The sequence below is a fragment of the Limanda limanda genome, chromosome 9 (assembly GCF_963576545.1).
Source record: "Limanda limanda chromosome 9, fLimLim1.1, whole genome shotgun sequence".
Taxonomy (NCBI): Eukaryota; Metazoa; Chordata; class Actinopteri; order Pleuronectiformes; family Pleuronectidae; genus Limanda; species Limanda limanda.
Genome location: NC_083644.1, coordinates 10,052,090 through 10,068,974, shown reverse-complemented (window position 1 = coordinate 10,068,974; position 16,885 = coordinate 10,052,090). Strand labels below are relative to the sequence as shown.

The 16,885-nt window shown below is 42.1% G+C and overlaps 1 protein-coding gene across 1 annotated transcript in view; it reads left to right on the top strand.

The window, feature by feature from the left end:
• arid3a (AT-rich interactive domain 3A) overlaps positions 1-16,885 on the top strand; it is a 38,856-nt gene that overhangs the window by 16,995 nt on the left and 4,976 nt on the right. The window contains exon 4 of the mRNA XM_061078400.1: positions 16,493-16,565. Within this exon, the coding sequence (XP_060934383.1) occupies positions 16,493-16,565 (73 nt within the window). The remainder of the gene's footprint in view (positions 1-16,492; positions 16,566-16,885) is intronic.

The following is a 16,885-nucleotide window of genomic DNA, read 5'->3' as shown; positions in this document are numbered from 1 at the left end:
TGTGGCAGTGGCTACAAAGAAATGTACGAGAATTACTGAAAAATATAAACATATTTGGGGGTTATTATGAAACTGTAGAGGGTCAAAGGACATCAGAGTAGGCGGTCCTTCAATGTGGACCAGGATATTTAAATTTTCGTCCATGCAGCTAAAAGAACGTGGCGACGTGTCCCTGACACCCCCCCCCCACACACTAATGCTTTAAAAGGTGGTTGAAAGACAAGACACCATATAAAGTCGTGTTACAGTTAACGTCTGATGATGCCTCTCTGAATGTATACAGATCTGTCCCTCAGGTGTGTTTATTAGTGATATACAAAATTATCATGTTTATACAGGCCCAGGGACAAGATGCAAATTAGCACTGTGCTAATCTGGTGCAATAGACCACAGTGTCCCTGCTTTAAATAAACCAATAAAGAAAAGTCAAAGATATAAAGAGATCTTTAATTGGATAAATTTATCTGTGGAGATCTCACGGTGGCCTGCTCCGAGCCCCCATGTCATGCAAATGCCGCCTGAATGAAAACCACAGAGACACGTTGAAATGCAAACAGGCTTGTGGCCTGTAGGAACGTTTCAAGCCATAAAACATGTTTGACAATATGAGCAGCAGCTGATCTTTTATCTGTGCAGAGATTATTAAACTCTTTGAGAAGAGCGAGATGGTTCAGGAGTTGTTAGGAGAGTGGGGGTGGGGGGGTATTTCAGATTGTTTTATTGATGCGTTCAGTGCGTTGTAAGTAAATTAACTCCAGCGCACTGCACGCAGTCGGCATGCGCTTCATTTTTTAACCTAACCATGGATTTAGTAATTTAAGGCCTGTTTCTTTTAATTACAGAGACCGAGGACTCCCCTTAAACCTCGCTGCTGCATCTCAAAATAGCCCGACCCTCCCTCTGTAAAGTTTTGTGTGAATGAATAGAATTGATACTCTCAGCAGCATGTGGTATGTGAGGACATTTCTATCATGACAAGCTAGTCAGCCGTAGATCATGCAAGCATGAGTGGTGTGTAGCTGACGGTTGTATAAGACAGCCAGTATCATGTGTGTGTTACCCAATCTGTTGTCACGCCTAATGTCCAACTCCTCCCAGGCTCTCACTGGGCAGACTGGAGAGAGGAGGGTAAACCAAACTGTCCTTAAAAACCTTCTGAATTTAACAAGTCAAATGGGCACAGCAACAACGCTCACGTCTGTTTGTCCGGCCTCTTCCCTCGCTGCTGATAGTTTATACATGAATCCAGGGTTTGAGCCCTGCACATCATTCATACAGGACAAATTTTGCCCTCGGATGATTACAGTGATTAGTAATAATTGCAGCTCTGGCCTCTAATTATAATCCTCAGTAAATCTGCTGTGTCTGCAGTGAGTAATGTAAATATGACCGACCTGTTATGATGAGCACAGTCTGTCCCTTGATAATTCCAACCCCATGAAAATCAAACTCAGTGATTTTAGCCTTAATTTATATTTGGCGTGAGCTGGTTTTACTGCCCTTCTTCTTTTCTTACCAGAACCTGCCATTTGTGGTTTCTCCTTGTTATTGGAGAAAGAGGCAGTAGTTAAATCTGCAGACCACAATTTGAATTGTATTTTCACTGCAAACTAGTTTTTCTTTGCTTGATTAGCAGGTTACATAAATACATATATTTTAACTTTAATAGTGGTGATTTGAGCACACTTGAGTTTTCACAGCAGTCATAAAGGTCTTTGGAAGTTTTTTATAAAAATTAAGAGTGCAGCACACAAGAACATGTGTCTGAAACATCACCAATAAATTGAATTTGATGCACCTCTCAAAAACCACGTCAGCTATGTCACCAGACCACAAATGCATCTATATCTGGAGACTGGTTTTAATGTTGTAGCTGATTGCAGCACAGTTTACTGCAAATCCTGATGAAAACCAGGAAAAGCCAGACTTCAGGGGCTGTGATTTAAGTCTGCCAGGGATCATCATTCTGCCAAACAACCAGCTGATGTTACATATACAAGACAAAAGCTCCTTTTACCTCCACCAAGGAGGTTATGATTTTTCCCCTGTCCATGGGCTAAATTGTTTGTTAGGTAGCAGCATTGCACCAAATCTATGGAACGGACTTACACTATACTTGGTGGAAGGATGCATTATGAGTCGGGGAATAACTTGTTAACTTTTTGTATGGATCCAGGTATTCTTTTCACCTTCCTTAACATTGAAAGACATTTTGAACAATTTCATTTCATGGCTTCATGGATCTTGTGGATCGGCTTAATTTAATGGGACTGTTGTAATGTCCAGTCTACACCAATGAAGTAGCTTCAATGGCTGAAGTTTGCAAGTGACCATCACAATGTGCCACAGCACGAAACCACATTTGGCAGCAGAGAAGCTTCACTACGGCACCTTTTTAACCCTGAATTCAAAATGAGCCAACCCGGTGCAGATGAGGCCTTTATACAGGTTCTTATGAGGTATCTGTGAAACCCTGTAACTTACACACATACACGTGTTGTGGAGTCGACTTGAGTGTTTTGGATGGCTTTGGGTGGGAAGGAAGGGGTTAAGGCTGTACAGTTTATTTTAAGCAGGTGGGTGGAGGCTGTTGGAATGTGCCTGAGGGAGGGTGATAATGTGGCCACTAGGAACCCCAGATTCTCAGCAGAAGCCTTGTGTGCCTCTATCAGTCTGCAGCAGCTGGAGCTCTTCCAAACTGAAAACTGTCCTTTTCTTCTTTGTGTTGATGTCGTAGCAATTGTTTCGCCCCAATGTCACAAACTGTGTCTCAGCGTGGCATCACGGGCCTATAACAGCAATGGTTCAAGAATCGGCCTGAGAAAAGACCTCTGAAAAACGATCGACAAAATATTAGGAGAATAAATTAAAAAACTAAATTCCCCTTCCTTGTGTAATTTTGCATTCAATAGGCTCTATTCTAAATACATAGGCTTAAAACTGGTGCTATGGTCAGAATACACCATAAGAACAGTATACTGAATCGAAAGACTGGGTCCAGTGAAGTAATATCCAGGAAAGTCCACACTTGAGTCAATTCCTGACACCAGTCCAGGTTTAAGGTGCCATGCAAGTGGGGAAATATCCAGGCAAACTCCTACTTTTTGTTCCGGTTTGCCTCAGGATGTGTCTAAGATATACCATACAAAGGCCCAAACTGCATTCCTGGTGGATCTGTCGACCTCTGCCCTTTCTATATCTCTCAGCTGGAAGGTCAGACTAAATCCAGCCAGGAGGTGCTGTCTGTTCGGATGTCTGATTACACTGTGGTTTTAAGTGAATTAATCAAAATATTCGAGGCACTATGCCAGTGGTGTCATATCTGGCTCTGACAGAGAGCAGCAGAAATAAAAGGTCAGGGATTTACACAGATATCAAATTATTGCAGTCATTGGATTATTTTGTTATTGAAACTGATTTGTGCTGCTGGTGCAGTGCCTATTTCAGTGACCCCATTCGAGGTGTCCTTCATATACCACGAGCCCCCCGCCCCGAATAAACATCTACCCTTTTAAAGATCCATATCAATATCATTCTTTAAATTACACACTTTCCAGGAAATGTTTATGCTTAAATTAAGGATAAACATATACGTGTTGTCCAACAGCCAATAGGCTTACAACACATCTGACCAAATGTGGTTGTGTATGTGTTCATGTACTTATATATGTATATAATATACATTTAATATATGCACATTATAACATTATAATATACACAACTCTCAGCAGGCTTTAAATTCACAGTTAAGCAGGATTATAATACATTGTAATTCCAGGTGTTGATCCGGCCATTTTATGTAGCGTGTGTTTGCAGCATATTGGCTGCAAACTACTCACTATTTATATATCTGCATTGGTCATCTATTGAACTCCAAACATTTAAAGATGTGAAGAAATTAGTAACCAACAAACTGTATTAACCTAATTTCTTACTTAACTTCACAGGACCTTCCTTGTTTCAGTTCTTTGCCTCTGTATTCACGATATGTTTGTGGAAGTAGTTTTACAACCTGGCTTCATGAATGTGTGGTCTGTTCAATGCTATGGAATATATCTAATATAACTGCCCCCGCGCCCCCTGCCCCCCTTTATAAACAATGTCGTCCTCAGGCCAGAAACTGTCCAGAGGCCATGCAGAGGCTTTGAAGTCTCCTCTCCTGTGTCTCTGCCGCCTTTAAACACCAGCAGCTGGGCAGATGGAGCCCAGATGGACAGTAAAGCAGGGACGTCTTTAAAAATTCATGGCACTCACCATGATCAGGGTGAATGGGGGGAGTTGTCATTAAACATTAAATTGCTCTCACACACACACACACACACACTAGGAGTGGGGGGAGGGTGCTGTTAGTGACTACAGGAAGTGTAGCTGGAACGAGAGCCAATTGGGAGCGACACTTATTGGGATTGCCGTCAGGTTTCTGCTGATACAGCTGTCTGATAAGTGCTTGTTGGGTTTATATTCCACCGTGAGCCCTTTTGATCTGCCTCCGGGTCGGGTAAACAGGTTGGATCATGTCGTTTCTTACATTTTTCGCAGCTGAAGATGTGTCTGTCTGCTCAGGCAGGTATTTCAAATTCCTAAAATGTGTTCAGGGGTCGTTGTGCACCCACCCTCTTTTCAAACTACTGATGTGGTGTTCAATATCAATTGAATCTAGGTTGAATACCCCTTTTTGATAATGAAGCAACAAAAACATAATATAATATAATAATACATGTGAAACTATGTCAAGCTGTGTCCCTGCATGGTTTGGTCATTATTCAGGCTGTGTTTTACGCACCACTCTCCAGTTTTCACACTAGTCCATTTGCTTGATTTCAGTTCCTTCATTTCAGAGCACCAAGAAATGTGAACTTCTGTAAAGCGAGTCATCGGGGTTGGATTAATTATCACGGAGGAGTTCACATTTAATTTATGACTTTGTGCCAGGCATGAGCTCTGTGTGCATTGGTCTATGATTAACAAAAAGAAAACAAGGGTTAATGTGCCTTGTTCATGTCATGAAAACAAAAGGCCAAAAACAAAGGCTGAGGCAGTAAGGGAAGGCCTCTGCAAGTCTTCCTGTCAGAAGGAGCCGAGCGGGAGGGGGAAAGGGTAGGTGTGACTGAGGGAAGAGAAAAAAGCCATTCACTTGGCGCCGGTCTTTGAACCACTGCCAAGTGGCGTGTTTAGTACATGCTCATTTTGTCTGAAGCAATGCCGAGCATTTGAATTGTGTCCAACACTAAGCGTGCGGCATGGAGCTGATGTCAGAAGCTGTACAGCCATGGGGATTCTAGAAATTGGCAGCGGCTCAGTAAGGAAGAGGAAAAGGGGGTTGAAGCAGGAATGTAAACAAAGATTGCGTAAAGGCTGAGGCCAGCTCTTTTATCCTGACTTTTTCTTTGGCTTTTGTTTTTTCATTTGAACAGTATTCATTTTATTTTGGCACGTTCGCTGATGACTTGTCAGCAAAACACTCCAGCTTCCTCCTGACTATAAAATGTCAACACCTTAATATAGAAACGGGAAATGATTATTGTTAGCTGGGGAGAAATAAGACCCACGGCATCATTGCACTGTTATGTGTGAATGTTATTTTTGAACGCTTTCTTCTTGCTTTCCAAAGGAAATATGTGAATCCTGCTTCATCTGTTTCCGGCCTCTTTGTCCCTGCATAAGGAACTCTTCCCTTAAGGCTTATTTCTAAATTTAAACTCAGAAACACTCAGGCTGCAGTTTATTAGAGGCGTTTATTAGGACTTATTTTAGGCCGTTTGTGGTGCTGATGATTTTTACTTTATTATACTGAGATGATATATCGTTGAGGGAAGGCTAAATAACAGAAATATATCCCTGTCTTAAACACTACAGCTCAACATTCCCACAAACAACCATGTTTGTATATTCGTTTATGTGTATTTTTTTATTACATTTATATCTATTAACACCTCTCTGACCTGGAGCCGCACAAAAATGCAAGGTTCTTCCCAGACCCATACAGCATCTGAAACCAAGTTGTGTGGTAATGTGTCTAATAGGTTTTTGTGTAATCTTGCTTACAAACAAACAGACAGGGGTGATAACCTATCCTCCTTGGCGCAGGTTAAAAACATTCATGTAGGCAGGATTCATCGCAAGGCATTTGAAGTAGCCTGCATTAGTGTTAGCTACGTGTCGTTAAATAACTGTCAACTGCACTGTGTTGATCTGCACTGAATGGTTGGCAGCAAACAAAACCCTCACTCACATGTTTTCGTACAATGAGCCAGTGGGAGGCATTCATTTCTACAAAAGCATTGCATGTGTGACTTAACCTTCAGATGCTTCTGAAAAGGTAGCGTGTGTTGAAAGCTTCCTTTCTTGAAAGAATCAATTAAGAAATAGGTCAAACATAGATAAAGATTCTTTAGCTACACATTTCCAAGGTCTGACTCGCTCTTTGTCCCCATGTGGGATGAAACTCGACTGCATTGAAGTGGATTGCAAATCAAATATGCATGTTTTGTAATGCTGGGTGCAGGAGGCTGTGCAGCTTATAGGTCAAACATTATGCAGAGCAGGGCACACTCGTCCGACTCGAACATAAAAGAGTCTGTAAGTGTTTTCATCCATAATCTTCGAGGCACATTTGCCCCCTGAGGTGACACTCGCTGCCCTTTCGTGTCCGTGGCTTTGTTCAGACCTGTTGTTAACATCCGTCCTGAGATAACTCCTCTCAAGTGGACAGGTCTGAGTTCGTCAGTTCACACCTGGTATGAGAAAGCCCACATCTGTGTCCTGTGACCACTGGTGACTGGATCTCACTTCACCGCTCTGTAAGAAAATAGTCACAGGTCCTTTCTGTTTGTGATTAACAAATTAAGATTTTTAGAAGGTTCTTTGTCAATGTGTTTGTGTGAAAGAGCGACAATGTATATTGTGGAGGCTGTTGATTGCGACGTGTAGAATTAAAGTCTCAAGACAGAACCCGTCTCAGATCAGTTGTTATTTTGACATTGATTTGAATTGAGTGACAGTTGATAGAGGTCTGTAAATATGGTAATGCCCAACCAGGAAGAGGGAAAAGATGCAAAATGATCTGTAACGGTAGAGATTTATTTTTTCTAATTTTAAAAACTGATATTCAATTTTATATATATATATATATACATACATACTGATGTATACAAGCATCTCCACTCTTTACATCTATGTCTGCAATAAGCAAACATGGACTTAAACAGTTTAGTTTTGGTTTTTCCACAAAAGACTCCCGAGCCTATGTTTCATGAGAAGCATTCACACATAATGATTGTTGAGAGGAAACAGTGACGGTTAGTCACTTTGTTTACAGGATAACAAACATAAAAAAACTCCTCTGGGTACCTTTGAGTCCATGTCAGCTGCTTCTCTTAAGGTTTCATTTTGTGCTCGCATCCAAATTTGAACACTGCTCTTGCCGCTCCATGCAGAGGACAACCCCGAAAATTGCTTGAGGTCAAACTGCAGCCTGTCCACCTATTGATTTGGGCGGGATTGGCCACATGGCCACAAGATATCTGCCCTCCACGGGGCTGGGCGGAGCCGATATGTTTTTAAGGCCATGTTGTCAAGCAGTGAATTCATCCCCTGCCCATCCATCACACTGATCGACAGGGCGAGCGCCATGTGTGTGCTCCGCTCTGCCCAGCAGGGGCTCCACGCTGAGAGGCAGCAGTGGAGCTCTTCTTAGCCTTTCTCCGCCAGATTACAGACCTACCTCTGAACCTTCAACCTCTCCTCTATCTCTGTCTCCATCTTTCTTCCTTGAGACTAGGCCCTTATCATGGCATCTGCACTGCTACTGAAGAAATAACTTCAGCTTTTCAAACAAGCGTCCATTAGGTTATTGTCACTGTCAGACTTTTTCTAACATTTCTAAAAAGTCTGGTTTGAGGAAACGTGTTGTGAGGGAAATACCAGTGAAAAAGCCTGTGAACCAGTGACAATTACCGAATACGTAACAGCACTTTATCATTTGTTGGGCTGCTCCCTTCCAACACATTATTTTATGATGCTGAATTCCTGCCCCACCCAGTTCCCCTCCTTCGGTCCGCTCAGCTTCGCCCTTCCCAGATCAGGCGGCCATCGGTGTGATAGCATTCAAGAGCAGAGCGGTTATAGCTGGCTAACTGCTAACATAAAACTGGCCCTGGGAAAGCTGGCTGTTATTTCTGATTCGTATCCAAAGCCCTGGCAGCTGACAGAGGCAGACAGGAATGATGTGCATGTAACCACGGGATAGTGCTCATTCTGGTTTAATGTCTCGTCTGCATCAGCTGATTTTCACCTTTTTCCTCATGTCAGCAGGAGATACTGTTTATCCGAGTAAACCCAACTGAAGCCAAGCATAAAAAATCCTTTAGCACAGCGCTGCAGGCTGAGGCCCGACTCACAACCTCTCACAACACAAAGGAAAGCACGTCCTCAAAGATCATTGAATTTCCAGAGATATGTACCAGCACCAGGAACTGAAAAGGATTCGGTCTAACTGGAGTGAAAAAACATCAAGACAATATTTTAATTTAATTTAATTTAAACTGTTAAAACGGGAAATCATAAATCCAGTCCAATCACATATTTGGCACTTTAAATAACATACAGCTGCAGGGATTTTATGAATCACTCCTGCTTGGTTGCGTGCCAAGGTTTAAACATTCAAAACTGTGGTTTTATTTTGCAACAATGCAAACGACCTGGTTCTTTTTTTGCCCGGGGTTGAATGTGCCTGTTGCATTTAAAGCGACACAAGAGCCACTCGACAAAATCATGACTGTTTGCTCTCCTGTCTCTCAAATGGTGGAACAAGATCCCCAGTAGAAAGTCTACACATCTTTCCCTGCAGGCTCAAGACACACCTCTTTCCCATGCACCTTGGTTAAGATAATAATGTCTAATAACCATCGTCAACTCTGGTGTTTAATTAAAAAATTGCACTTAAATGTAGTACTCTTAGTTTGGCTTTTTGAAGCTACATGATTCTTGCTGATTTGGGTTTGTTGCACTTATTGTAAGTTGCTTGGATTCAAAGCTTCAGCTAAATTACATGCAATGAAATAAATAGATAAGACATCCCACGCAGCAGGGTGGTTTGTCTCAGCAGGATGTTTGCTCCTCATCCTCAGTCAATAGAGGTCAGCCGATCAGTTAGGATTATGATGCATTTGATCCTGCTTGTCAATATAACACTGTTCAATGCATCTGTAATTGGACAGCTCTATTGTGATTAATTGTGTGCATGTGGGGGATGGAAAGGAAAGGGCAGGGCGGAGTGTAGAGGAAACAAAGGCCTGTTCATACCTGGAACTAACATGTGTTGTGTATGATCAAAAAACGAGTTGACCGAGTACATCAGTTCACACCTGACATTTGACTGCATCTCCGCGTGCTTCTCAGTTCACCATTTACTATCGGATCCCTCTCTCCTGATCTATATGCAAATACACAACACACATCATTTGTCGTGAATCAATGCACTATGCACTTTACAGTGAAATTAGGTTTTATCTAATTGAAAGAATTGAAAATCAATATGGAGCAGTGGCCACAAATAAATCATTATATCCGCAAAACTGAAAAGTGTAAAGATGTTATAATGTATTTTATTTTATGAAATTGTGTTGTCAGACCATATACATAGACCGTATGTAAAAAAATAACCAAAACAATAGATATGAACAATATGATGATAGAGAAACTTAACTGTCTGCCTCCATCTTTATCAGAAGGCAACACAGAAACAGAAATTTGGCTTCAGAGATGCAGTTCTCCGCCAATTCTATTCACGACCTCACTGTGATAAAGGTAATCACGTAATAGCTTCAATCATTGGTATATTGCATTCGTTGCAGCGACATTGAATCAAGGGCTTGCATGTAAACCTTCTCCATGAAATTCCTTCTGTACACAGAAGAAACTGTGTTTTCACTCAGGCCAAATACATGAAGCCAAAGCTGATGGAGCACATTAACAATCCGGGATTAAATTTAGCCTGGACCTCATCTGGTATCCAGCAGAGACTTCTCACATCCAGCCCTCAAGCTAGAACATTCAAATATATTTTAAAGGGAATAGAAATATTATTTATTGGGATTGAACACGGTTTACGAAAAACAAAAGAAATAGACAGAGAATAACCAGCAGTTATATTTGTTGTCAGTTCTTAGTTATTGTGTAAACAAAAAGTGCCAAACATTTGTTGCTCTTTCTGACATCACATAACCTTTCATTTGAGTTTTTTTGGAAAAGTTGGACTGAACAGGATAAGAAACCTCATGATTGGCAGCTGTGGTGGGTGTTACTGGATGTTTCTGGATGTTGCGCCCAATTAATGAATAATATGATAGATCTATCATATTATGATCTATCCTACATAATTCTATGTCAACACTGACATTTTGCAGATACATAATTGTGACTTCCAGGAAATAAAGGCGTGAGATTGCATTTTGCGATCAAAGTGTGTGTATAACAGTGAAGCGACGCTGTGTGTTGGCTCTGGTACATTAATGACACTCAGAGAGGGGCTTTGGCCTGGAACAATGAAGTGTTTGAATATGGCTAATCATGTGTTCATTAGCCGTATCAAGACCCCCCCTCGTCACCACCACCCCCCCTCCGTCAACCTCCTCTCCCTGCTGGCCATAGCCTCCCCTCCCCCTCCGGTGTATAAACTGAATGTCTACGTGTGTCTTTACATTCTTATCAGCTGGATTTGTGTTCATAAATTAGTTTTGTGAGACAGTCCACCGTCATCAGGCTCTTCTTTTTGTTTGGCCCCTACCCCAGATAAGCAGATTTAATTTGATCTAGTCACGCTTACAAGTGCTGCACACAGCGACCTTACATAAATGAGACGGCTGCATGTTTCCATTCGAGTCCAACAGGAGGATATGAAGAAAACACGTTCATACTAATCTCTTTCATGAGAAGAAATAACTCAGGGAGACAGATTAATATGAAGTTGTGAAACTGGTCCTTCGGCATTGGATTAAAGGGGATTTAGTCTCGGTGTAACTGGGTTGCTGCTGTCACAGCCGAAGTAGAAAATAACATGCAGGCTTTGCCTAAAATAAACACACACTATTTAAAAGGGCAGGATAAAAAACGGTCACCACATTCTATAAAAGTGTTGTAATCACTCAACTTGGATCTGTATAGTAGCTACCTGTAAAAACTTAACCAAACACATCCACTCGTTTCAACAAGGCAGACCTAGATACACTCACAACCCACTTTACGGTCTTATATATATATATATATATATATATAGCATAAAGGAGTTGAGGCACGTCTTTCGTCTGTGGGAAGGTGATTCCCCCCCAACTTAAATATATGCTTATATGGACATGTTGCTCAATCATAGATGTGCCCCCGTAAGTCTCCACTTCACTCCATCCTGTGGTACATTTACACATTAACTTATGTGGTCAGGCTCTATATCCTTCTTCAATTCAATCACTCATAACATATTTTGATGCCAGGTGTTAGATGTACCAGTGCACATACATGCACAAGTACACAGGTACATACATGTGCAGCTGTGTGCTGTGTCACACGTCCTCTGGGAGTTCGGCTCTCACTGAAAAACCTTTTGTACCGCAACAGGATTTAGGTCAAACACTCAGAAGGATGTGTCCAATCCTAAAATTTGTATTCGCACATAAAATGAAAGCAAACTTTTTTATACTTTGACCTTGTGTGTGTGTGTCTTTGTGTGTGTGTGAGTGTGCGTGCGTGTATGTGTGTGTCCTACACCTCAAGGTGATCGGGGTGATCAGCAGGTGTAAAGGAACATGCAGACGATACCCCGGCCTCCTCTCAGTTTTGGTTTTCAGTTGCAAAGCCTCTATTATGTGCTATGTGACACTTGTGTGCCACTGGCTCACTAACTGCCATTTGCATTAACAGTGGAGCGAACCCCTCCCCCCTCACACACACACACACACACACACACACACACGCGCACAAATACAGTTTTACCTACTAACACCACCACTGCTTCGATGGCTGTGAAGCTGCAGCAACAGGCTGCCCCTTCGGTCACTGATGATTTGCTACACAAAACTGCTTTTTCTTCTGTGTGTAATTATTCTGCAGACAGGCTGTCGCTGACCTACATTCACAGACACAGTGAGAAATGATCAGACAACAAACCCTAAATACTTGCTTTAATGTGGCTCTGGAGTTGTCATGCTTTAAACAGCATGTTGTGACTGAACTCAGACACCAGAACAATCGGATCTCTTTCATGCTTCAAAAAGATCAGACTTGATCTTCACCCAGTCGCAGAACTTTTCCTCTTTTGTTTGTTAAATTTTTGAAAACCCAGCATCATATTTATATAGGGTCCTGACAGCTGCTGCCTTGTGATCAGCTCGGCAGTCTCCTTTTGGTTGCAGGGGTTTTGGTGAAGGGGCGGGAACAGGCTCCCAGCGATACTAGTTGGCCCAGTTTCTAGTTTATCTCGTTTCTTGTTGTTTATCTGAATAACAGAGCTTTAATCCAGGAGGGGCCCCTGTCCCAGCCTACATACTATAGACTTGAAAACATATATGAGCCTCAAACAACCACACCCACCTCAGCCTGATAAGGTCTGTATGTAATGTGTGTGTGCATGTGTTGGGGGGTAGTGGCAGGGGACTTATAATGTGTGTATAAGGGTTATATACATGGAGCTGAGGGAGGGCAAGAGACAAAAAACCAAGAGACAATCTGATAGAAGTTGAGGGACAAATGGAGAGAGCGTAAAAGAGACAATCGTGTGGAGGAAAACAATGAAGGGAAAAACAGATAAAGACAAACCGACCGCGAGAAAGGATATCATGAGAGGAGGGTTGGGTGGGTGGGCAGGCTAGTGGTCTTGCCGGTTGGACAGGATCCTGATTGGCTGTCTCTTGTGGTGTCAGTGGCCTTAGTCAAACAGGCCTCCCACTTTGATGGTTTCACCTCTTTCCATGACTGCGATGTGGTTTTCAGCCACTTTTCTCCCTCAGAGCTGCAACTAACTGTTATTTTCACCGTAATCAAGTAATCTGCTGATAATGTTCTCAATCGATTTATCTTTTGGTCCAAAAAAAATGCCAACAGATTGATTGATGATGATGATTCTTAATAGAAAATGGATCCTACTTGGTTGCTTCCAGCATGCGTCCGAAGAAAAAAGAACTTTGACGTAAACACTGAATGTAGCATTAGCAAATAGCAGCAGCTTACAGGTAACCTGCAGCTGCACCTTCAAGACCTCACGGCAACGGCTGGGGGCGGAGTTAACACAGAAACAATAACCCAACTGGAAAATCCTCCTGTTTACCATGAGACACATTTTGCATTTCCTGTGACTTGTGTCAACGCCGACACCAGCGACAATCTAAATGGCAGCTGCTGTTGTCTGATGTGAAAGGACGTTGGAGTTACTGTATGGCAGCAGGGAGCACGGCGTACCTTCTATAGGTTTCAAACCGCAGACTGTATATAAAGACTGACGACATGATGGCTCCCCCAAAAGTGAAAGCCAAAGCAGAAGACGATAGCAGATGGACCATACACCAAACTCAGTCAAAGTACACGTCCAATACATTTCTAAATTACAGGTTTCTGTCATTTGAGTTAGTTCTTATCACACTTATGTTTTTCAAGTGTTATTTTTTTGTAGGTTAAGTTTTAATTTGTTAATAGAGGCTATAAACACACCGTGAAACATCCTGATTGACAGCTGATCAGCTCATGTTTGTCCGAGCATGTGTATCAATGGGACCTTGCTACCGTGGCTCCATCCCCCGATCGCTGCTGCTCCGATGATGTCTTCAGGGCAAGATGGCAGCGTTCGTATCCAGGATGTTTTAGCTCCATTTCTGAATAGTGGGACTCGGGAGGTAGTGGAGACACGACGTCCATCTTTATTTACATATAATTAATTTGACATTTGCCTGTGCTTCAAACTCTAGGGGAGTAGAATCAAAGTGTTTTTGCCCAAGTTTAATAACATTATCATTATTTGTCTTCCGCTGTGGCTCAAATTTAGTTGAGCTGGAATAACATAGAAATACTGCATTGACCGGAAATGATTATATAAGGCTACGAATTATGTTGTGTACGAAAACCTGCACAAAATCCTAAATACAGACACTTTGATATGATGACGTGAGATGTTGCAATAAACCTTTCACAGTAAAACAAAAATTGATTTTTAGATTGTTGTTGCATGTTCATTGATTAAAAATATAATAACTTAACAGCAAATACTGAATGATTCATCCAGCTGTAAATGCTTTCTTCCGTAAGACGGGTACTGAGAGTGTGTTATCGCGGTCACTCTGTAACGGTGCAGTCACACTTCTGGAAATCGCTGCGATTGGAAAAATCATCACATGAAAAACTCGGCTTTAATAATTCACTTCATACACTGTAGACTGCGATGAAAAGTTGGAGAATTTGTTATATTTTGTGCGACAATCACTAAAATATTTTTTTCATGTTATGAACTTTAGTATCCAGCTGTCTTAACACATCTGGAGGCATTGGGAGCTGAGCATTGGATCTGATTTGCACCCACCAGAGGAGATGTTTGTATGTTTAGGACAAAAAGGGATAGAGGGGGAATAAAGCAACATTGGGGGATGGGAGTTAAGGGGGGGGGGGGCAATTTCCGAGATTTATGGCGCGGCACTTCACGAAACGCATGCATCCTGTAATTAAAACTCCCCCTTGCCTCTAGCAGTCCTGTACATTACTGACATCCCCCCCGTCCACCTCAGCCCTCTTCAGTTTAACAGTCCCCACCCACTAGATAATAAGATCTTATGGCAGCTTGGCATCACTAATGAGGGCTGAATGCCACAATGAGGGACAGTCTGTTAGTCGTTAGAAACCACGACTGTCACCAAACTTCATCTGGAGGAGCCTTTCATTTTAATTTGTTCCGAACTGGCGCCTAAAGTAAACACTGAAAACTTCAACAGTTTTTTTTCCTTTCGGTCAGCTCATCCTGTAGGTGGGGGGGAACGTCGCATCATTCCCTTTCATCGATGGGTGTTAAAGTAGCTTCATTGTTTTCCAGAGTCAGGATTAATCCCTGTGTGAGCATTCCAAATGTCAAATGAACATTTGGCGTCTTCTACCAGACGTCTTGTTTGCCTTTCAGGTTTGTTTGCTCTTGATGTTACTAGTCATGCAGCTCACTGCTCATATGATACTATTTAAATATCATAAATAAAGCATAAATCATTCAATTGATGAATAAACAGAAAAGGAATAAGCAGCTACTTATTCATTTCTTTTAACGTTCTATGGGTTCAGGTTCAGAAGATGATTTGCAGTTTTTCGCTATAAAGTGCTTGAATCAGTTTGTTTGTTACAGGGTTCGGATCCAGGAATTTGAAAAGTGTCAGAGAGCACGGCCAAAAGCAAAAAGCCCCATTCATAGATAAGCTACCCACACGCTGACTGAAATGTGAAAATTGATACCATGCATGAAGAGGGACATGGTGGAAAACTGAATAAAAGTCAAAGGTTCCTCGTCGGCACAGATTGAATTTTAGAAAATCTTTCTATGGTCCTTTTTGTTGTTCTGAAAGTAGTGAAAAACACCTTTTTGTTTTCAGAAACTCACACATGTTAAAAAACATGTATGAGTTTTAAAAATACTTTCTCCACAGTTTGTCTCTCACATATGAAGACGGCAGAAGCGTCAGACGTGTTCACACCAACAGGAACATGTCTAGATCATTCAGATGAGCGGTGGCGCCTGGGTAGATCCCGCAGAACATGATGTATAAATTCCACTGCGGAAATCACTCGACACCAGTGTGGTGCCTTATCACTAAAAGCTCGTAATGGCCTGCTTGCTCACTGTGGGCTGTTGCGTCAGTCGTCTTGGTTCAATCCTCTGTGGTTTGGTTTGATGCTCACTCAGGTACATTGTTTTTCACAACCTACCATCTTCAACAACACACGGTGAAACTGCATGAGCTCAACTGGATGAGGTGTACGTGGTAAAACCTTCATGCAGCATACAAGTCACTAATAGATTGAAGTGTGTGACGCATAAATAGAAATGCATCCAAGGAGAGATTTCACTATCACGCTGGCAAACTGGGCTGGGGAAAAAAAACACGGGCTCAATGGTCTCACTGTACTCCCCCGAGTGGGTGCCCCAATTTTTACTGCTAACTTTCACTGAACTTTCCAGATCCTGGGGCCATGCTAGCAGCTGGACCCACATCAGGTTCTCATCAGGCCAGACTGGTCCACTGCATTTCTCTATTTCCCCCATCCGTCGTCTCCTCTGGTGATCAGAAGGAGGCAACTGTTTGGTTTCTGTCCATTCAGAAGTGGCCAGATCTTATTAGTTTATTAAGCTGGAGCATCTCGCTGCCATAGCACATATGACAGCTGTGCTGGTTTTGGTTTTCCAATGTCAGATCTCCAACATGTTAGATACGAAAACATCTCTTGTCTTCATGAGTTTCCCTCCTCTTCTACTTTGCAGCTGTATGAACTGGACGGAGACCCAAAGAGAAAGGAGTTCCTTGATGACCTCTTCAGCTTCATGCAGAAAAGAGGTTTGTAACTGAGCTTGTAGGATTTTACATCCATGAACACTGCTTCCTGTTTCCATTCAGTTTCCTATTGTGTCATATACTCATTGTGTCATATAGAGGCTTTTAATAGGTTGATATAGACAGGATGGTCTCCCCCCATCTCTCCCTGACATACGACACACTGCTGTCTTCTCATCTTTCACACAGAGGGGTGGGGGTCTTCATTCATTTTGGAGATGATTGCTTTATGGTCTTGCACACTCTCGTCATTCCCAGGCTATAACTAGAGGGAACACATTGTATCAATGCCTGGGAATGGTTTACCCACCCTTCCTCCAAAA